This window comes from Protopterus annectens, chromosome 7.part0 (assembly GCF_019279795.1).
Source record: "Protopterus annectens isolate FY-2018-M chromosome 7.part0, PAN1.0, whole genome shotgun sequence".
Lineage (NCBI taxonomy): Eukaryota > Metazoa > Chordata > Ceratodontiformes > Protopteridae > Protopterus > Protopterus annectens.
In genome coordinates, this window is record NC_056739.1 from 1530722233 (window position 1) to 1530745653 (window position 23421).

At 39.7% G+C, this 23421-nt stretch overlaps 1 protein-coding gene across 1 annotated transcript in view; it reads left to right on the forward strand.

The window, feature by feature from the left end:
- Positions 1-23421, forward strand: part of MKRN2 (makorin ring finger protein 2) — a 382638-nt gene that overhangs the window by 86531 nt on the left and 272686 nt on the right. The window contains exon 3 of the mRNA XM_044076413.1: positions 14437-14630. Coding sequence (XP_043932348.1) covers positions 14437-14630 — 194 coding nt within the window. The remainder of the gene's footprint in view (positions 1-14436; positions 14631-23421) is intronic.

The following is a 23421-nucleotide window of genomic DNA, read 5'->3' on the forward strand; positions in this document are numbered from 1 at the left end:
AAAAGCAAAAATGATTCTGATTGCTCCAGACTGGCCTCGCCAACGCTGGTACCCGCTCCTACGCAATATGTCACACCTACCTCCGTGGTACTTGCCACAGACACCTTATCTACTGTCTCAGCAGAACTTTCAAATTCTACACAGACAGCTCCAAACTCTGAATCCTGCAGCATGGTTAATCAACTAATTAATTTCACCAGTCACATCTCTCAGCAAACCTGTGATGGATGTCATTTTGGAGGCTAGAAGGCCTAGCACTAGAAAATCTTATGCTGATAAATAGAAAAGATTCTGTGCCTGGAATCGGGCACAAGGAATAAGCACAGAAATGCCCAATATTCCTCAGATTCTGCAATGTTTAACTGAGATGCTTCACAAGGGCCTATCTTTCTCTTCCATAAAAATCCACGCCATTTCAGCTCATTACAACACAGAGCCTCCCCTCTTTTCTCATCCCCTGCTAAAGCAGCATCTCGGAGGTGCCAAAAATTTAAGACCTCCCAGGAGAGCACCAACTCCTGCATGGGACCTCAGTTTTGTGTTGGAAAAAACTCCCCCTGCTTCCTTTTGAGCCAGCTGCTACTGCGGACATAAAATTTCTCTCTTGGAAGACAGCTTTTCTTTTAGCAGTCACTTCAGCTAGAAGGATCTCAGAACTACAGGCTCTTATGGCAGTGGAACCTTTTATTATTTAATACCCGGGCAGGGTAGCGCTCAGGACAAATCCATCCTTTATACCTGAAGTGCTATCCGGTGTGGCTCTTAATCAGACCATCCATCTGCCAACTTTTTCCCCAAATCCACAGAACAAGGGGGAGTGGATTCTACATTCATTGGATGTACACAGACAAGTAACATTCTACTTGAATAGGACAAAATCTCTAAGAAAATCTGAGCAACTATTGGTGGCATTTGCTGCAGGGACAGAGGGAAAGGCTATCTCAAACCAGACAATTTCAAAATGGATAAGCCATTGTATTCGTTTCTGCTACACGCATCATGGTAAACCTGTCCCCAAGGGGATCAGATCCCATTCCACCAGGGCTGCATCTACTTCTGCAGCCTTTCTTAGAGGGGTTCCTACCAGAGACATTCTAGAAGCTGCTCTATGGAGCTCAGTTCATACGTTCACAAAGCATTACCATGTACCTCTCTTCTCTAAATCCAGAGCAGGCTTTGCCACTGCTGTCCTGCAGGGCCTTATAGCTGCTCCTAATGCTGTATAATTCCATCCTCCCAACCATAGCTTTGGGATTCCAACCAAATGTAATGACTGCATCAGTGAAACATGAAGAACATAGTGCAGTTGTGTACACTTACCATAAATGTAGATGTTCGAGTGTATTCACTGTTGCAGTCCTGGTTACCCACCCGCCAGCCCCCTACTTTTCTCTTTTTTATATCTCCTTCTTTCTGTTACTATGCTCAAAAGCCTTTTTGTTGTGTTTGCTTTTATTTGGAGGTATATTTTTTGTGTTCTAAATTACATGTGTGTGTGTGTGTGTGTGTGTGTGTATATATATATATATATATATATATATATATATATATATATATATATATATATATATATATATATATATATATATATATATTTTTTTTTTTTTTTTTTTTTTGCTCCCCATTTGAGGGGCACCCTGACATCTGGTGCAAGAAAAACTGATGAAAATGGTATCGGCTGCATGTCCTGACGACCTGATGTCATGGAAGAAGGGACAACAGCCGACACAGGACCCAAGACTTTGTTATTCAGGCTGACTGAGGTCAACCTGCCAGCAGATTACCCAAATGTAATGACTGCAACAGTGAATACACTTGAACATATATATTTATGGTAAGTGTACACAACTGTACTTTCATCAGATTTGGAGTTGAAAGTACAACTGCAAGTGGAAAACTTTATCAGACAGTATAAAAATGACATTTGGTCTTGATAGATGAGCAAAAGCAACTTTTGGAAAGTTGCAGTACAAAGAAAATGTCAGTCTGGTAGAGGAATGTGATACAAAGGGGCTTGAGCAGGGGGGAGTGTATAAATGTTTGGAATTGACAGTGTGTGTGAATACAACTCAGTAAGGAATATTTCAGAACACTAAGACTAATATTGAAAACCGTCTTAACATCTAGGAATAAAGTCCAGGCTATAAACAGATTTGCTGTTCCTATTCTAACTTAGTTTTGGAGTGACTGGCCTCAAAAGGTATTGGGTCAGTTGGACAGGTAAACAAGAAAAGTGATTCACGCTTATCAAATGACATATAAAAATCAGTGTATGCCAAGATGATGTATTCATTGCTGTGGAGGCGGTATGGGCCACCTTGAAATTGATTACATGTATAGATCTGCAGTTGTGGGAATACATACTTATCTGCTGACTCCATCAGATTCAAGCATAGTGAAAGTTTTAAAACTTATGGCAAGGAAGTCTAGGATGCCCTATATGCTTAGTTTAGCAGAAGCATTATGGTGTAAAGTGGGAATGGAAACTAAACCAGACATAGACAAAAATCAGACAGCAACTGAATGTGTAAAAAAAGCAAAAAGAATATAAGGAGAAGGATCAGATGAGAAGGAAAGAAATGTGGAAAAGGCAAATATTGTGGCAAGTACAGAGCTCTGCTGGAACAACCTCATATTGATGTGGATTTGAAGCAAGAGTGATTAAAGTGAGGCAAGTTGAAACCAAAAGATAAAAGGTTAATAATGGCAGTCCAGGATGGTGGAGTACATACATGTTGGTTTGCAAGGTCCTTTGAACATGTGGAGAAAAACAGACGAATGTAGGTTATGTTTAAAAAAAATGGAAACGGTTGAACATCTTGCTGCTGGATGTAATACACTTATGGCAGAGGGCCTGTACACTGAAAGGCACAGTAATGTGGCAAGACTGTTGCACTGGGGATTGTGCAACACTACAATGTAGAAGTGGTTGGGAAGCATCAGAAACATGAATCGGAAAGTATTAATAGAAAATGATGAAACATACATCACATGGGATCTCCCATTACCAACAGGTCAAAACATAGATGTGCGAAATCAGATATTGTAGTCCATGAAAAAAAGGCAAAAGTAGCATTGATCATTGCAACTGCTACACGTAGTGATTACAGTGCCTGATGTACGGAGAAACATAGCCAGAAAATATCAGGATTTGCAAGCAGAAATGAGAGCATTGTGGAAGAAAGATACCCAGACAAATACCATTAGTAGTAGGGGCATGGCTCTAGTAAAGAATCTGCAGTCTTACTTAGATATGCTGCCAATACATGTAACAACATATGAATTGCAGAAGGAGTTTGTTCTGGACACATAGACTAAAATGCTGTTCTCAACACCTGCAATCATCAAAGATTGAAACAATACTAATTTCATGAACTTTAATTATATGCCGACTTAGGAATGGGATCCATTCCATTCATGATATTAGAAACCCAAATGACTTGGAAAAATAAATCCAAGAGAATCCATGTTGGTATCTTCTGGATTACTGAATGCTTCCTGATATTTTCTTTGAGTTGCCTGATGAGGATTTTGCTAACTTGTTGGTGAGCTTACATTAGCTCATTTGTTTTTTATTTTTTTTTTTTGGGGGGGGGTCCCCCAGGAGAAATGGACCTTCAAAAAGTGGTGCTCCACATACACTAAATGGAGCCACAGGCAATGTTCAACACAATAACTCTGGAAGGAGAATTGAGAATTGAACTCCCATTTCCTGTGTCAGATGGTGTGAAGAAAATTAAAATGCTGTCATCTGTGTTAGCATGTCTGGCAGGAGGTTTTTGTGTATTTTCAGATTAATTTGTATTGTCCAATTGTGAAAAGTAAATACGTTTTAAATGTTGATTATTTCGCTGTGTGAAGAAAATTTCTAAAGAATCTGTCCGTGTTTTGATACACTTCTAATTGCACGCATTTGTGAGGGAGATTCTAAGGTGTACAAACTGTTTGTGAAGAATCCGCTGAGCAGTAGATGATGTCATTAGAATGTTCCTGGTTGCTAGGTGATTATTTCAACAGCTGAATGACAGAAAAGAACTTGTTAAAACAACTGACTGTTATATTTAAAATAAGACTGCTGAGACTTGTTAACCTGGAATATAAAAGACTGCTGAATTCCGTTACAGTGCTGAGCAGTTAGTTGAGAGCTGCAATCAGTTACAGTGCTGTGCAGGAAATGCCCGGAAAAAGCACTCACCAGAACTGTAAGCCTGCCTTTGCCTTGCTGATGTGTTTTAGATTAGATCAGGGGCAGTATCCTCTAGTTAGATTAGGAAAGTTTAGCTATTTACATACAGTTTTTTCTAAGATGATGGACTTCTATCCAACAGTTTAATTTTACATTTATGGTGATTGAATTCTGGTGTTTATTGAAAGTTATTGATTTACATTCTTGTAATCATTTTACTTATTAAATGTTTTTTATTACTTTACATTGTGGATGGAGAGTCGGTGTGTTCTTTAGAGGTTAGAAAGTGCTTATACCATGTGTGATACTCCCCAGGTCACCTTGAATGCCTGGCTGCTTCTGGTCATGGCTATCATTTCTTTTGATATTTAATTTTTAATAACTGATCATCATTTGAAGGGCATGTAGACCTGTCTGACTCTAGTGGCAGTGTTACCATTTGTATTAGGGAGGGGAAAACAGCTGAAAGTTTGTGTCGGGCTTCCCATAAGTGTTGGTGTGTGTGAGATTTAAAATTTATTTTGAGTGTGTGTCAGTGGAACACACTGCTCTGAAGTCTATGGTAAGAGATTGCATTTGGGCTGGGTCAAAGGTATATAATCCAATCCCAGGAAAAAAACAAGCATGCTTCTGTTGTGCTCGTAAGGGAAATTGTGGAATTTTACTTCCGTGTGTACTGTGCTCTGGTTATTTCTGTGATGCTCCCCCCACTAGAGTCAGTGGTGAGAATTGAGGCTCCTTAATTACTGATCCACATTTTAAGTGGGGGATATCACATTTATTGTGGTAATCCAATGGGATATTTGCCAGACATCACAGATGGCATATAAACAAGTACTGCCCCATGCACATAATACTTTTGCAAAGCGACATTGCAGGTTTGTCAGTGGACTACAGACTGTGGTATTACTTTAAAAACAGCTCACATCCCAGTGTTCTTGCACACATACTTTCTTAAGCTGTGGATTTGTGAGCCCTGATTGGGCAAAATAATCTTGAAATTGTGCGACCTTGAGGCAACCTGTTTATTGTATAGAGAATGTGCCTCCCATCCTACTTGGTACCACAGGACAAATAGTTTGTTGGATAAATTTAAATTTCTGTGGTATGTAAGAATCCTGTACATCTTTCTTCCATTTTGTCCCATTTTTGCACCTAGCCGCAAAGCTATAGGAGAAGGACCAAGACTCATCCTTGCTACTGCCTGGTGGCTTTCGAAGGTGTAGTTTTAGGCTTTCAGTTCCTGGCAATGTAGGTAAGACAGCTGGCTGAACTTCACTGTATATTTTCTTATGATGTTCATGACAGGTCTTTCAGAGAGTGTCTTAGATATGTTAGAAGCTGCCAGGGAGCCAGTCATTAGTCTGTTCGATAAAGTAGGAAAAAGTTTCCATTTGGATAGTGCAGGTGGCCTTGACTGATTTTTAAACATCCACATGACTTTGTTTCAGTTATTCTGTTGCAAAGCTGCATATCTCTGTCTTTTTGCAATATCTTTCTCTTTCTTTTAAAAGTGCAATAATTCCTCATGTGCAGTATTAACAAACTGCCTTTTCTTCTCTTTTCTGTTTACATTTTTATTTGTTCATATGTTTAGGTTTATATGTATGGGTCATTTTACCTGAATAGAGAAGTAGATTATGAGTATTTTTATGTGCATTAGTCCTTGGATATAATGGTGTATATGTCTTCTCTTATTCTCTTATTCTTTTTATACTTGCATTGTTTCTGTACTCTGATGAGCTGATGCCCAAAATTTCATTTCGGTTGTATCTATATTTCCTAAATGACAATAATGTAATCTTTCTACATCTTCAATTTTGCTTAAGAATCACTTTCCTCCTTACAGTTTAAGCTCTGTAGATCAACAGGCTTGCCTTTCTTCCATTTGAACTGGCTGTTTCAGTACTGTTAAGGTCATCTCTTGAGTAACACTCATCTTGATATTCATCACCTCTGCTCTTAGCATTCCTGAGCTTCATGCAATTATTTGTAGAGAACCTTATTTGGACATTTTCAAGGACTGATTTTCTCTTGGGACTTGCCCACTTTTGTCCCAAAGTAATACTAAAATTGTCATTAAGCCAGTATGGTCATCAGCCCTATTTTTTCCAGCTGCAGAACTTTGGATGTTGGGAGAACCTTCAGACCTTGTTCATGTCCCACCAATTCATGTTTTATCTGAATAGGATACATGACTTCAGAAGAAGCAATCATTCGTCTGCTTTATTGAAGGGACGAAAGGTCTTGGAAGTTGCAGAGAAAACACTTTAGGGTAGATAGCCACTTCACTGGAAGTTACAGTGAAGATGTCAAAAGTGGATTGCTAATTCTTTTGGGCTTTGCCATCCATTGGATAACAGCCCTTTTAAAAATATTTCCTTCAAATGATACTTCACCAAGAACATGACTCCTCCCGTTGCTTTTTTTAAAAATATCTGCATTGTGGAGACTGGTGCTATAACATTATTGTTTGGACTACAATTCTATAAGTTAAACTCCTTTTTATCACTTTATCACCTTGTTGCTTCAGGACTTTGTATTCTGAAGACTTGCCTGTAGGGCTTCTTCGTTTACCTTTGGTCACTGGGGAGGCTTAATGTCCACTGCTTGGAATTATTCTCAAAAGTTACCCACTGCAGAAGGCCTCCAAAGTCAGATATAACAAATATATCCTCATTATATCAGTTGATCATTGAGGAAACCTTTTAGAGGTGGTGGCTTCCCCCCATTGTCTAAATGACTTGTCTATACTGTAGCTGGAGTTTGTTACTCATGCAAGTTTGTGATTTATTCTATTCTTACAGGTTTGTCTTCTGCTGTCCTATCTTGCAAGTTTGCTGACTTTGCAAGTATGCGATTTATTCTATTCTTATAGGTTTGTCTTCTGCTGTCCTATCTTGCAAGTTTGCTGACTTTATGAATGTGGGGTAGCAAAGCGTGGTAAATCTTTGCTATCCTACAAGTTGTTGCTGGATTTTTGGATGACTGTTTGTTTTTTTCCCAAATATTTTATTTGGTGTTGAGTTTCACAGCATTGTGTTGTATTGTGTAATCCAGCCGAATGCCTTTTTTTTTTTTTTTTTTGGGGGCTCTTTTCACAGTGGTGTGACCATGTAGTTGGTATATATAATTTAGGAAGAAGGCTACCAACATGGTGTTCTGCTGCAAATTTTGTTCATTGTAACTTTACAGTAATTGTCAAATGAAAAACAGTTATTCGGGGGCTTATAGGTAAACTGGCAAATCTGCGCACTTTAAGTATTGTAAATAGTGCAGTATTTTGTGTAGAAATAAAATCTTTTTTTTTTTTTTTTTTTTCAGAACAAAGCTGAGTGTTTGTATTAGCCAAAGAAGTGTTGCCATTAGTTTAAAATGGGATTGTTGGTTTAAGAACAGAGAGAAATTTACTCTGTCAGTTAGAGCAAGTTTGCATAATGAAACAATTAATACTGTATAAAAGGAGGGCTACAGTAAACCCATGCAGAGATTGTTTGCTCTTCTTTGAGGAGGATTTGATGTCTGTAGTGGTGACTCTGGAAGAGAAAGAGAGCAGAGTGGATTAACATTTGGAAAAATAGGCCTGGAAGAAGCTGGAGACTGTTCCTGTTGGAATCCAGAAAAGAGAGGAACAGAGAGAGAGAGAGATGTACTGAAAGAGACTATATCAGTTGTATGTCACTGTATTGACTTTATTTGATGTGAAGTATTAAACCATAATCCTTTTGTTTTGGGAAGAACTTGCATTTTTATTTTCTTTGAACAATAAACTTCACAGTTTTTTTTTAAGTTTTCGTTAGCTTTAATATTCCATATTGGTGGATGGCATGGGTGAGTATCTTTTTGGCACATTTTTCTTCCTTGCAAAATTTCTAAGACTGTACATTTCACTGTCTATAAGAAGGCCACCTGTTTTGGACATAATTTCCTCCCACTTTGAAGTAGCAGAATTGTTGTATCAAGTTTTTTTTACAGAGGGAAAACTGCAGACTGTCATCGCTGAAGTGAAATGTTGGTGGCAATGACCCAGTCAGTAACTGTGCCAATGATCGTCTGATCTCTAAGACAGATAACCAGTGAGGACAACCTAGAGGCATAGCTTGTAGCCTTCAAGTATTGTGCTTACCAGGAAGTATGGAACCAGGTCAGATGGGCAAGGATCCTTCCAGACCAGCTGCACATTGAACTGCTGAAAGAAATTATGAACATAAAGGGTTAGAGTATCAGGACTGTAAAATTTGGTTCTGTTGGAGAGTTGCTGGTACATGGAATATACTACCATATTATATTGAAGTAAACACTAGTTTGGTTGTTTTAAGAACAATTTGGACAGTTATGGGAATGATTGCTTTGGTATAATGGCAGGTTAGAAAAACATTATTGCCAATGCCTGAAAGATTTGTTTGTATTTATGTAAAAAAAAAAAAAAAAAAAAAGTATTTGTTGCCAAAGCTAGTGTTACCTCAGACACAAGCTCAAAAGTTTCATTGTTGTGTTTGTAACAAAATGATAAGATCACAATTATGTGACTTAAAGCATGTAATTGTATTACGTCTAAATCGTGAGGGCCAGCAAACTAAAGTGGTAGAAATACTATATTTTGAAAATTCTGAGGTCTTTATACCTGCTGTTTTAAGAAAGTTATGTCCAATTGATGCTAAGGATGCTGAAAGTTTTTTTTTTTTTTTTTGTGTGTGTATCAGTGGAAAGATTGCTGTGCCATAAAACTATGTACAGAACTGAGTAGTGTACACCTGTAGTAAAACCAATGTCAAATGTTTGTTTCAGTTATAGAATTAATCTGTTTTAATTTTGAGAAATGGGTCACATAACTGGACTTTGTACTAGTGCTTACCAGCACTGTTATACCTCTGAAAGCTATAACCTCTGAAAAGCATGCTACTAATGATGATATGCTTATGGGGTGTGATAAAGCATTTGCTAAAATAGTTGAGTCTGCATTCCTTTGCATTGTTACTGCAAAATGAATTAAGTTTAATGTTTTGATGGCAGAGACCTGCAAAAGACTGTTCAGTTTGGTCTGTATGGCCACACTGATAAAGGAGCAAACATGTACGTAAAAAAAAACTTACTAGCAGAGTAATTGAAGTAGTTTGCATTCCTGAAAAAACAAATGCTATCCCTTTGCTCAGCTAAAAGTATAAACTGTATTTGGGTAGATTATTTATCCTGTTGCTGTTGTACTCTGTTTAACAAGTGACATGATGATGTAGAAGAATTTTCCCCACTTGAAACAGTCATGAAATCAAATAGAATAAGGTAATCATTTTGATAGATTAGCTTGTTAGTGTGAGGAGGGGAACCAAAAAGTTATCAGCCCTGTAGACATATGTCTGCTTAATATATAAAAAGTAGTGGGGGCGGGGGCAACTGCCAGACACATTCAGTAGAGTGCTTGAGTCAACACAAATCCAAACCAAAAGGTAAAAACACAGACGAACCAGGAAAGGCCCAGCTGCACTAGTGTACTCCATGTGTAATACCTTAAACCTCCTGTATTGGAGTTCCATCCAGCAAAGATCAGGACATAGTGTTAGAAACTGCTAAAGGTGCAAAACTTTGTACAATGATACTGAGAGAAGAACCTACACCATTTATGAGATATGTGAGCATACAGCTATGACAGAGCAGCCAGTAAGTGCAGACTCAAAAATGGCTTGTATGCATTAAATATTGTAGCTTAAAAATGTTGCAAAGCAGAGAGTAAAGGTGTCATTGCAGCCTGAAAGTGTTGGAGAGCAGGGAATAGAAGTGATTAGAAAAACTGAAGAGAAGGCGTGTATTTTGAGGGAATGAAGTTAGAAAAGTTTACAACATGATCAGAATTCAAAGTTTTTTCTCAAGCTAAAACAGGAAGCCTCAGAAATAGAATTCTAAGTTGCAGGTGAGTGTTGGGGAAGAAACCGTTACCAGTACAATTTTATCAGAGTAGTTAGAGAGAGAAATGGCACATCCAAAGTTCCATACCCATTTCTGTCAGTGTAAGACAGAAACCTCAAATAAGGGGAGACTTTAGGCAACCAGTAAAAAAAAAAAAAAAACAAAATAACATTGAGTAAATTCTTTTGCAGAGAGGGAGCAAACTTTAGGGAAAAAAGGACATTGAGAGAGTGGTGTTTAGTCACTGGGAGATGGGTGAGAGTTGTATAAAGAATGAAAAAGAAAGTAGTGTGACACTAACAAGCCAAAGAACCTTGAACAAAACCCAAATGATGATATTATTTATTCAAAGTATAGGAAGACCTCTAATTAGAAGAAGACTGTTCTCTGCATCAGGTTCGTAAAGAAAGGGAACAAGACAAACCTAAATAAGGAAGACATTGTAGTGACACTAAGGACTATTTGTATAAGTTGCCTTTCCATGGAGAAGAGTTAGAAACTGAGGCCCAAGTACCTGTGTTGGTTGGAGAGAAGGCAGAACCTTCTATTTTACAATAGACTGACCAGGAGTATACTAAATAGTTGACTGACATTCAAGTAAGTCCTTTTTTTTTTTTTTAAAGCCACAGTGACAAAATGACACTTGCAGCACAAGGGGAAATATGGGTGGCGCTGTGGTGTAGCAGTTAACGTCATCACCTCACAGCAACAGGTTCTCCGGTTTGATTCTCAGCTGGGGTGGCTTCTCTGCAGAGTCTGCATGTCCTCCCTGCATTTGTGTGGGTATCCTCCAGGCACTCCGGTTTCCTTGCACATTCCAAAGATGTGTCTGTAGCATTTCTCCCCAAGCCGCCACTGAAAATAGGTTCCGTCTTGGTCAAACTTTCCCAGTCAACAAATGTTAAATATATAAAATGTAGCTAAAATTGTAGGGGGGGGGTAAACGAGATGTTTCTACTTTGAGTATAAAAATGATTTGTTGATCAGAGTAAATCAGGCTACAAGAGGAAGTAGTACATCAACTGTCAGTGTGCCCCGTCCTTTCGTCTGGTGATCTGAGTAGCACAGAGCCATGTACTAGTAGGACACCTAAAAATAGATAAGACTAAAGCAAGAATCCTAGTAAGCTTTTCTGGCCATGAATAATGAAAAAGTTGATAACATCTGTGCTGGATGCCCTGAATTTCAGAAGACATCCCCACATCCAGGTTTTAAGACTCTTTTGATTGTAATGCCTGTCCTAGAGGTGCCATGTAAATGTATTGCTATAAATACTTTTGTACCATTGGGAAAATCCAGCATCGGGTTTCAGTATATTTTAGGTTAAGCAACTAAGTACCCTGAATATATCCTTAGGTTGTTAATAAAGCTAGAGCTAGGTAGTTACTCGTTGTTTTCCAGAATAGGGATATCCAAGTAGTTTTTCTTTCTTCACACATGCTTACCCCTTTATCAAAGACCAGGGGACAGTACTGATCAGAATAATGTATCAGCATTACCAGTGCTTTAAGGCCAAGCAATTAAAAAACATAGTGTTCCATCCCAAGCAGATTGAGTGGTGGAGCATTTTAACTAAATAATAAAATCCATGCTGAAAAAAAAAGTTATTGAGGAAGATGACAATAAATTGGGATCATGTAGTACTATACTTCCTGTTGGCCAATAGAGGTGTCACAAGCCATGACAGGATTAAGTACTTTTGAATTTTAATATCAAAGTCACCCTTGTGGGCTATTGGATTTTGCAAGAGAAACTTGGAAAGAGAGACCTATATATAAAAGTGTCATAAAGCACTATTCCATCTTATAAGATAAGCTGAAAGTGGTGATGGCCATAGTCTTGGAACACATTGGAAGAGCCCAAGCTACATAAGGGGTATATAATAAGGATGAAAAGGTGTAAAATGTATAAAAGGTGTTTGTTTTAGTTTAGCTAAATGACTGGGTCTATTTGAAATTAATGAAACATTTAATAAGGTAAACTGCAGAGGTAGGCAGACTAGTAAAAGAAGACCAGAGCAGATGTTCCATATTGACATTTTGAAGGAAGTACAAACCTATGTAGTTACAGGCTAGTAACTCCCATGAAAAAGAAACTAGTAACTCTAGTGAAGAAGGAAAGCCACAGAAACAAGAAGTAAAACTTTTGTGAGCAAGGAAGTGTTCCATATTCAAACTATTCTAGGAGAAAATAGAATGTACTCCTGATAGAGGCAGCTCCTGAATGCTTTATTCCATGCATGGATCCCCTCAAATCTACGGTATTATCCCAGTTATTCTTGCTATAGCTAATATAGAATTATTGACCATGGGATTGGTAAAACCAATCTAACACCAAATGTGGTAGCTTGATTCAAGCACCAAAAAGGAAATTGGCTAGGCTTATAATGACCTGCAAGGACTGCTGGCCTAGCCTAGTACTTGTGTGTGAACCTATAAAATGTTAACTTAAAACTTCACAGAATGCAGTAGTCACAATGAGCTGGTTTAAAACAGAGGTAATGGAGGAGCCACAAAGTAAGTGGAATAGTTCCATAGCATTTGCCCTGAAAACTAATGAAGCATTCAAGAGTTTCGTGTGATCTTAAGAGGCTGAACAGGATGTCAGACAGACAGCTGCCCAGGACTGAAATACTAGAAAGATTGGAGAACATAAGTACTGCACTGCATGGACTACAGCCATTTAAAGTACGACATTGACTTGGCTCGTACCAACATAATGTGGATGGCATGCCGGTTGTTTTAAGCTGGAGGGGTCAGTTGTAGGATTCTGTTTGATTGCTTCAGTGAATGCAAATATTGTATATAGTGCTGTGTGTGTGTAGCATGTATAAATTGCAACTAAGAAATGTTTCTTTAAGAACAGAGAGGAACGTTTGTCGTAATAGCCAGAAAAATGTTGCAGTCACTTCAGAATGGGAATGTTGCTGTATTAAAGTCACAAGGAAGGTTGAAGTCTTCAGAGCAGAGTGCTGCTTTAAAAAGCTTTATTAAAATTACCAACGTTAAGTGCTTTCGTCCCCAAAATGTCAGGATTTCTTCAGATCAAAGTAGAAAAAGTTACTCTGGTCAGGCATTTGTGTATGTTATGGGGGCTATGTCTTCTTATAGTTATTTTTATCTAATTGCTTATTTATTATCTAATTGCTTATTTATTCTTAGGAAGGATTTAAATCCATCTGTGTATTATGTGTATTGGAATTTTTTAAAACATTTTTATGGTCAGCTGCAGTTTTTTCTAATGACATGTACTTTTAATGTAATTGATTGATTTGTTAATTAGAGCCGCCCATGAGGTATATAAATAGGGCACACCTTTTTTGTACTTTGTTCTGAAGAAGTCCTGACATTTTGGGGATGAAACTGCTTAACGTTAGTAATTTTAATAAAGCTTTTTAAAGTGACACTGTGCTCTGAAGACTCCATCCTTCCTTGTGACTTTACTTGGTTTGGTGTTTTTTGTTTTTACAATGTTGCCGTATTACTTAGAGCAGGTTTGCTTAAAGAAACAGTAAATGCTGTATAAAAAAGAGGGCTGAGGTAAGCCTGTGCAGAGTGTTTTGCTCTTCTTATAAGGGGGGTTGATGCCCAGAGCAGTAGCTCTAGAAGATAATTAGTAGAGTGAATGAAGAAGACACTAGGAGGGGGCTGAAGATTTTCTCTTACAGGAAACTAAAAGAGAGAGTTACTTGCTGGAAAAAAAACTATATCCCAATTGTATGGAGAGACCTACTGAAAAGGACTGCATCCCGGTTGTGTGGGACTATAGAGAAGGTACTTGTTATGAACTTTAGTAAGCCAAAATACTCCCCCCCCCCCCCCCCCACAAAACAAAACTTAATTTTACTGTTGTACAATAAACTACTTTGTTTTGCTAAGACTGGTGTTCTAGTATTCCACAGTTTGTTAGAAGTGAATGACGCAGGGTCTTAGTGAGCCATCTTAACTCAAAGTGAAATATTACAGTATGTCCCCAGAAGATGCATGCCCCCACACACACACACACACACACACACACACACATAGGAATGGGAGAAATTTTCAAAAAAAAAGTGCTAATCCTTTGATAAAAGAATAATAAATCCCAATAGTTATCCACTACAGAAAGCTACCTAGAAGGTACCTTGCACTGTATGTGTGCGAAGTTTGATGGTATTACCTAGTGATTTCATCTTAATGCATCGTCTGAACAAAGGTATAGCTCTTACAGCTGTGTGTGATAACTGTGTAATGATGTACCTATGTGCTGTCTTTTTTTCATCTGGAAATGACATCTGGAAAACTGGTATTGGCTAGTGTTGGATTGCAGTACTTGGTATCTATGAAGCAATTTACTATTCCTTGTTTTAGGTATGATCACATCAAGCCTTCATCGTCTGGTGGGACAGAAAAATTTCAACCACAGGGAGAAAACAGGTTCTTTCCTTCAATGTCCAGTTCTTGTTCCAGTTTTGCTAAACCAGAAAATACAGCAACTGCAGCTGTGAATGGCGTATATTCATCTGGAAGAAATTTGAAAAAAACCCTGGTACTGCGAGACAGAGGTAGAGTTTACTTCAGTAGTGGCAAAAAATAGTGGTAACTTCATTTGACCTTAAAGGTTGCACTGAACAATCATGTCTGCATAATGTCAAATTAAGAATAGCGCCAGACAGTCTACCATGTTGTAGTTATTACTGAGTGGCTTTCGTGCCTTAAAAATAAAGGCAGTCAGTATATTGTGTATTTGTCATGGTGACCCTCCCCTGCCTCAGATACATAAAGGACAAGCCATAGTAAGTTTTGCGGCTAATAACATAAAATTTACTGTTTCACACACGCATTCTTCAGTATGTTTGTCTTCAGCTTCATGACTGCTTTTGAAATATCTGAAGGCTCCATTAAGATGGATTTAATGCTCAGATTATGGTGTAACCTTATTGTACTACCAACATCAAACGATTGTCATGACTTGTTTTATATGGGCTGCAATTTTAACACTGTTTTCATTGACGCCATCCAAAATTTGAAAAGTAACAAGTGGTAACAGTACAACAGAAATAATCTCTTAATGCAGACCCTGTGAATTTGTTATATAAACATTTCCTAGCATACACACCTTTCTTTGTTTATACTATGTAGTGGTCAGAGGGTATTTATAAACCCTATAACCTGAATAGAGTGGTGATTTGGGCAATCACTGTGGTTTGCCTAAAGTTATATGGTTTCCCTTCAGAGATCACCCATGTCAGTTAGCTGAATGTTAAGGAAGTTAAATAGTATAGAGTATTGTTTTTATCATTTTCTTGATCTGGAGAAAGAAAAGAGGGTGACTGGATACACTTTAATCAGAGAGATGACAAAAAGATGAACCAAATCCGTTACCTGTTCTTGTTGTTGTTGTTGTTGTGCATTATTTTTTTTTTTATTACTATTCCTGCTGCCATTTTTATTTGCTTATTCTTAAAAATACTTCAAGTAAATGAAGGCTATAAATAACAATTGCTGCTGCAGGAGTTTCACAGAATGCACAAGAAATAGCAGAAGGTAGATGGTGCCAAGTCCCGTGTGTGTGCTGTTGTATTTTTGTACTCTGGCAATTGAGGGGAGCTTGACAATAAAGCAGTGTGTGCCATTCATCAGACTCTTGTTTGATTTTGTCTCTTGATCCAAAGGTTCAGTCTGCTTTGCTTTGTTTTGCTTTGCTTTGTGAACGTATCAGTTTTTCCCAGGCCTCATTCTTTATCATTGGCAAGTGCAGTCTTGTCATGTGATACATTTACTTTTGTTTATGTATGACTAGAATTTTGTTTTTTAGTATTATTGTAACAGATTATGTCTGTGGAGAAGACCAAGGGCAGGATTCACGAAGTCTCCATGTAAGAGTTACAAGGCTTACACAGAGGCTGCAGTTAAACGGTGTGACATCAGCATGTCATGCGTGTGCATGAGGGCATGCTGAATCACACCTAAGGCTAACACGGTCCGTGAAAGACAGTAGAGGGCGTGTCCATAGGCCGAGCCCTGCAAACGGACACGCCCCCAGAAGAGTAAAAGTCCCGAAAATAAACCCCCACGACAGAGTCCATGTAAATGTGAATAAACACAACACATGCCCCCACAGACTACAAACATAAAATGTAGAAATGAACATCTTATAATTTTTTTTAAATTGTAAAGATGTTTGCCCGTGAGTGCGCTCGTTTGCGCGGGCGTGCCCGTAGCTTAGCCACAGTTAGCAGTCAGTGGAAAAGTATATAAGAACTAAATATGCAAAGTAAGCCAAGAAGCAATAGCGTAGCGGTTGAGACGTCGGCTGAAGAGCAGGCAGTCATGGTTCGAGCCCCCACATCATCATCTTTTTTTTTTTTAGTGAAATAAGCACGAAACAAGTCCCTGACATATATGTACACATATAAAATTAGAATTTATGTAAAATGTTGAGTACATCTGCCCGTAGGTGAGCAGTGGTTTAACAGGTGTAAAATGAGTGCCCGTAGGTGAGCAGTGGTTTAACACGCTTAAACTGTGTGCCCATAGCTGAGCGTAATATGGGTGCTGACAGCCAAATGACGCGTAAACCAACGTAACCCGTTTGCGCGGAGCTGCGCGCTGCGCCAACAAGCTAACCGACGGGCAACGTTGAGCAAGCTGTAACAAAACTGCCTTTACACAGACACACCTCCTAGCCTGTGTAGACAGTCATAAAATATAAAAAAGCAGTGGCCAGGTTCAAACCCAGGATACCATGCACCATAGTCAAGGTACTGAACCACTAAGCCATGACATTTGCACTTAGAAATGCAGTAATAGCATATATATAGGAATGAATAGAAAGAGGAGCATGACAAAGCAGGTTTTGTGAAGCTGATACAATTCCAAATTGGCCAATCACAGATAAGTGCGGGGAAAACGGCATATATAAGCCCCATAGGTGGGAATACACAGCATAACCGATTGTAGAACCGACTTGCAGCCAGAATGTCAGGTGTAGGTGAGGGTAGTTGCTTTCGAGCACAGAGGTGGGGCATTGAGGAGTCCAAATATATGGTTTGGCTCCTTGTCCACAATCATGAGGCCCAACTCATGCAGGCCCAGGTCCTGTGGGGAGCATATAGGGCTGAGGCGTGGGACCGGTTGGCTCATGATCTCACCAGTGCCACAGGGACACCAAGGACTGGTGAGCAGGTCCGTCACCACCATGCAGACCTGAAGAGACGGAAGCAGGACCAACTGAACCATTGGATCCAGGAGGCCCGGCAAATGCCCAACGCCCCACTACTGAGTAAGTTACATCTAATTATTTATGTAAGAAATTAACCTAGCTGATATTATGGAGATGTGTATTCCAATATTACTTTATTTATATTACAGCTGCAGGTGTCCGTTCTGCGAACCGTAGAGCCTGTGGCGATAGGCTGGCACGGTTGCGCCACCAGGCAGGTCAGTAATTCTCTCCCTGTAACTGTAAATAAATATATAACTATGACAGTTAGCAAAAGAGTGCAGTGTAGTCACTAATTAATAAAATGTGCAAGTAACAGTGTAAGAGGGTTTGCAAGTATTGCTTGATTACAAAAGTGTGATGCAGCCTGTAATCCAAACATAAAAATGAAACAAGTCTGAAATAAAGATGTCCCACCTGTAATGTAATAGTACATAACCTGCAGCAGGCTGAAAAGTACAGCTGCAGAAGCTGAGTAAAACCCATGTGTGAAATATATCCCTGTTGAAATACAGAAACATGACAGAAGTGAGGCTGTTGGAAAGGATTGTTAGAACTACAGGTAAAACATGTCAATAAAGCCTAGAATTAAGTACCATCCTGAATATATCCCTGTTGAAATACAGAAACATGACAGAAGTGAGACTGTTGGAAAGGATTGTTAGAACTACAGGTAAAACATGTCAATAAAGCCTAGAATTAAGTACCATCCTGAATTGCAAAAATAAAACAAGTGAGAGAGTGTGAGAAAGAGTTATGAATTCACCAATAAAGTAGTACTAACTCCTGAATAAAGTATACTGCAGTCAGTACAGAATGAAATGAATGTGACAGGCAGAACCAAACACTAACGTGCTGAAAATGGTACCGCAGCTGGAATATGTATCCCAAAATCTGGATATGTTGCTCTCAGTCTGCAATATGCAGATAGTATGGTTGTCTGAAATACCAAACATCCACAGTTGTCTATAGCTATATAAAGCATATGTAGCAGGATGATGTAGCTGAACAGAGCCATATATGAATGTGTATGAATAAAAATGAAAATGTATATTGATGTAGCAGTAACATTCCTATCACCAACTTGAAGTAGTTATCACATAGGAAACTGTAGGCAGAACTGTAGTGTGTATATATCTGCAGCTATTAGAAATGTACAGCATATGTATTGGTATTTGAAGTTGTTAATTAAATTTTCTTCACCCTACCCTATAACCACATATAATCCATTCCACGTGAAATTGGTATGTGCAATCACAATTAACACCCCTGGACATTTGTCCTGTTGGTTCATACATATTTGCATGTACGTTAATGCATCCGCCCTGTTCATACATCCAAACCTGATGGCCTGTTGCCATCAATCAACACTGCATGTTGTTGGACTGTGTATTGCTGTTCAAAATATGCATGTGTTATGCTTGCTGTTCAATGGTTTGAATATCTGGGTGTTTGGTTAATGGGAATACTAATGCATGCTGTTACAACTAATTGTGAATGGTATTGTACTTTACTAACCCAAACTGTCATGACATAATGCAAAACATAGGACGACAGGGAAGGCAGGTTCCAGTGGACCCACCTCTCCCTCCTCAGCTGGCAAGTGCACCTGGCAGTAGTGCCCAGGCCGGACTCTCCTCCGGTGGCCCTGTGCCACCTGCGGGTGGAAGTGCTGCAGAGCATGGGGCTCACCCCCCCTCTGCAAGTGTGGCCGGAGGAAAACATCCACTCACCCTCCGTAATGTCCGGACTGTGGTGCGTAGGGAGATTTGGGAAACTGTTCTTGGCCCCCTACGCCAGCTTGAGGCATGGGTGGCACAACTAACGGGTGTGCCTGCTGCCCGGCCTACACAGCCCCCAGCACAGCCCCGTCCTGGGCAGTGAAGGCACAGTGGCAACTGCCCATGGGTGGGGATATCAGTACCACTGTTGCCATCTCTGGGCTCAAGTGCTCTAGATATCCAAACATCCATCCCTGTCGATTGTGTAACCCCCCCCACATGTGTCATACACCGCCCCTGTATGCGTCTTGTTTGTCTTTTCTGTTAACCTACCCAACCTACCTCCCCAGCTATACCGACTTCCTGTACCTGACATACCACTCTCACCTGAAAAAAAAAAAAAAGGGCACTCTGTACCCACAAAAAAATGACTCCCCTTACATAGCTGCCCATTTCGCACACATGTCTGCTGGACATGGAAACTGTCAATTACAATTGTTGTCCTTACACCTCTCTCAGGGGTGGAAGGTTTCAAATGTCACACCAAATTACAAACATATGCACAGCTGTTGCTGATGAAGAAATGGACAGCTATGGGCCTTACCTACATCCCTCCTGCAAAACCCGAGCTTGTTTGCCTACTGTCTTGCCCTCTTTGTGACCCCTTTTTCACCACTTTCCTATCTCCCCATTTTCATTTCTTTCAAAGAAATTAGCGCGGGTGTGTGCAAGAGTAAGCACTTTTAAGCAGTTGTAAGCGGGTGTGCATGGAGCTGAACGCCAGTGCGCATGCGTGAGCTCCGCACAAACCAGCGCTAACCCGGTTACAGCTGCTTAAAAGTGCCTTAGTCACTCTGAATGACAAGGCCTGTAGTCTGCTCAAAAGCAAAATAAAATCCCACTGTCAGTCCCGAACCCAGGACCTTGGAAACAGTAGTCTGCATGACTTACCACTAAGCCAGAACATTGTGCTACAATAAATATATCATGTAATAGTAGGAATGGATGTAAAGGGAATATAGGATATGTAGTACACAAAGCATGTCATGTATATTTACTGTCAAATGTAGTGGATTTCTATAATAGTAGTGTGTGAACAGAAACAGCCATGCTAGTTGGTAGCTAGTAGGTAATAATGTCACTGTAGCAGCTTGCAAACCACACACATACTCACAGCAGCATAATCACTGCCCATACCCCACAACCTCTTACAGCAACACATCCGGACTAAGTAATTAAAAATGTGGAGCAAAGGCCCAAAAACAGGGACACATTCAAAATATTGCTCCAACAAACTTTTTTGCATTATGTTGGATGTTTGGAAGGGTATGAAGTCTGAAACTGAAATGTTTGTCACTATAGTCTGACTTGAGCCCAGAGTGATTTGCCAGAAAAAGCTGTTTATGAGATATGGACCAAAATATGAGTAAAAAATGTGGACATCCTGCAAATATCTGTACACTTGAGAGGTCTGACACTGCCATATTTGAATAGTTAAGGGCCTAGACATAGCAAGAGTGACTGAGTTACAGGGATGGCCCACAGCCTCCCTGTGAAATGTACAAACAGTAGGCAGAAAGGTGTTACAACACATGTAATGGTAACTATGAAGTACTGAAAGTATGCACCACTTGCACGTCGGAAATAGTGTAGTAATACATATGCTCATGTTAACCCACAGTCACAACTGCAGAATACCAGGCAATTTAATGGGTGTACCCCACTGATATGTACCATTCCATGAGGCAGATAAAAGATGCACCTGAGAGTCTCTGGGGCCTGCTCAGCAGCATACTCAAATACCCTAATAGATGTCAAGGCCCACACCATGGCCAGACCACACTGCATGCAGTAACACCCTAGCAGATATAGCAAGCATTCCAAGGTGTGAATGTACATGGAAAATAGGAAAGCCACAGCAACACACTACAGTCAAGACACCTAGCAGGCATACAAGTAGTGAATGTAAAGGGCAAATATTGAAGCCATAGCAACAAAGTGCAAGAGCCACTGCTATATACCAGTTACACCACATGTCCCACAGGAAAGCACACACACCCACATTAACAGTAGTAGTAGTAGTCTTAGGTGTCAGTGTACATACACACTTAGTACAGGAAACTGGAGAAATGAATGGAGAAATGTTAATCTACAACACAGCCAGAAATATGAGAGCGATACTAACCTTTACACTCACAGAACAGTGTCCACAGCATACCAGCATGGTCCCTGCCCTTAAACTCTGAAAGGGCTACACCTATCTCACATACCTCTTTATAGCACTTTCCTGGAATCACAGTGAGAACTGCAATCAGTACACAATTGGCTGCATGTAATTAGCAAATGCTGGCTAACAATTGGTGCAGAGGCCATCACATGGACATATGCAGATACCTACAAAAGCATGCTGTACTCCCAGTCCACACATGCAATACGTTCATTGCACCCTGTGGAGGTAGGGAGAGAGAGAAAAAAAAAAAACATACACAAACAAAAACAGTCATCAAAACCCACTCGAAAGCTGACAACTGGAGCAGCAGCAGGACACCAAAACAAAAGGCAACGCAAGCAGCTGTGACAAACATAGGTAATGTAAAGTAATACTTTAAAAGTCTACATACTGTGAACCCTCCATATGTGTCATTGGTCTGTATCCATATGTATATGAAGATGTGCATAGGGCAGGGGACATACAGCAACTATCAGTGAAGACTGTACATACGTATGTATGTGAGGGCATCTATGTGCACATATCAATGTAGGTTGTAGTGCAATGTACAAAGTAGGTTTCACAGTTATGTATGTTTAGCAGTATGTTAGTGTGTGTATACAGTTTTGTAAACAAACATGTTGATATACCCATCTATCATATGGATATATATATATATATATATATATATATGTATACATAGAAAGGGATGCAGGAATACAAAGACAGATGTAGATAGAATATGTAGAAACATATATATGTAATACACACATACAGATATAGATATATGTAGATACATATACATAGACAGACAGATCTGACTATCTACAGATATGACTGTATATGACGATCTCACACTCCCCCCTCTCCATATCTATAGCAATATATGTACATCAATATATATCTATATATATATATATATATATATATATATATATATAAAGAGAGAGAGAGAGCTGTATATATATTCTGAATGAGGCACATGTGTACAGATGTATTGCAACAGGTGCCTGGTGACAAAGGCATGGAGTGAACACCAGTGTTGAAACTGGAGTACCATACCCCATTTCAAATCACCTACACCAGTAACCACCAGATATGTGATTGGCTGCCCACCACTGCATGTGTAAGGGGTGAACAGGTTCATAAATGTGTACAATAGTCCCCCCAATGATAGTCACAGTGGCACACTATTCCTGGAATACCTGCACATGGTATGTGTCAGCAGACATGGTGTGTCAGCTATGGACATGTAGGTCAGTGTACCCCTCCACACCACACAATAGCTGCCACGGTATGTACCTCACATGACAGCTACAGATATGGAGAAGGACACAGTGACATGTGCAACACTGCGACAATGCACTCAAACACATTACCAATGCGCAGTGACTGACAACACCACAGAGTACACACATACTACCCATATAGAGGTTACCACTCCTGGATTTACATACTTAAGTCACACCCATGACAGATGTCCAACAACCATAGTAACACCTCACACCATCCACAACCTAAATGACTGCTGTGTGTCGTCCTTGACACCGCAGTAGAGAGCACATGGCGGAGGTACAGGTTCCTACCCCAGAGAAGACATACCCTGCAATAAACCACACAGCGTTAAGAAGCAAGACTCCCCATGAGTACGTCACACATAACCCTGCTGAATGTTAGTCAGATAGGTAATATGCCATATGAGTCACCCTGTGTAACTGTTTGACAGGAGCAGGTACCATCACATCACGTGTCAAAATGGTCAGGGTAGCAGAACAGTATGCTGCTGTAGTCCCAGGGGCAATAGCATATTGTATTGTACTGTCATGTATTGGTATGTAGAGGTGCCTTTTTCATGGAGTGGAACCACTGCTGCTGTACGCCAGTGTACAGGTACATATCCTGTAGTCAGGCTAGTGTTACATAGCACTTCTATATGTGTGTTTAGCTCCTCTTGGAGTTCATGTAGCATGCAACCGGGGATACCATCAGGTCCCATTGATGCTGTGTTTTCTGCTTTTCTGAGGGCGGCTCTCACCTGGACATCTGTGATGACAGGGAGGTTACATTCAGCTGGGATAAGTACGTCATAGTTTGGGGGAGAGGGAGGGGGGAAACTTGCACTGAACCTGTCTGCCACAATGTTGCCAGTATCTGTGGGTTCAGTGAATTATTTGTTGTTGTGTACTAACTATGAGCATATT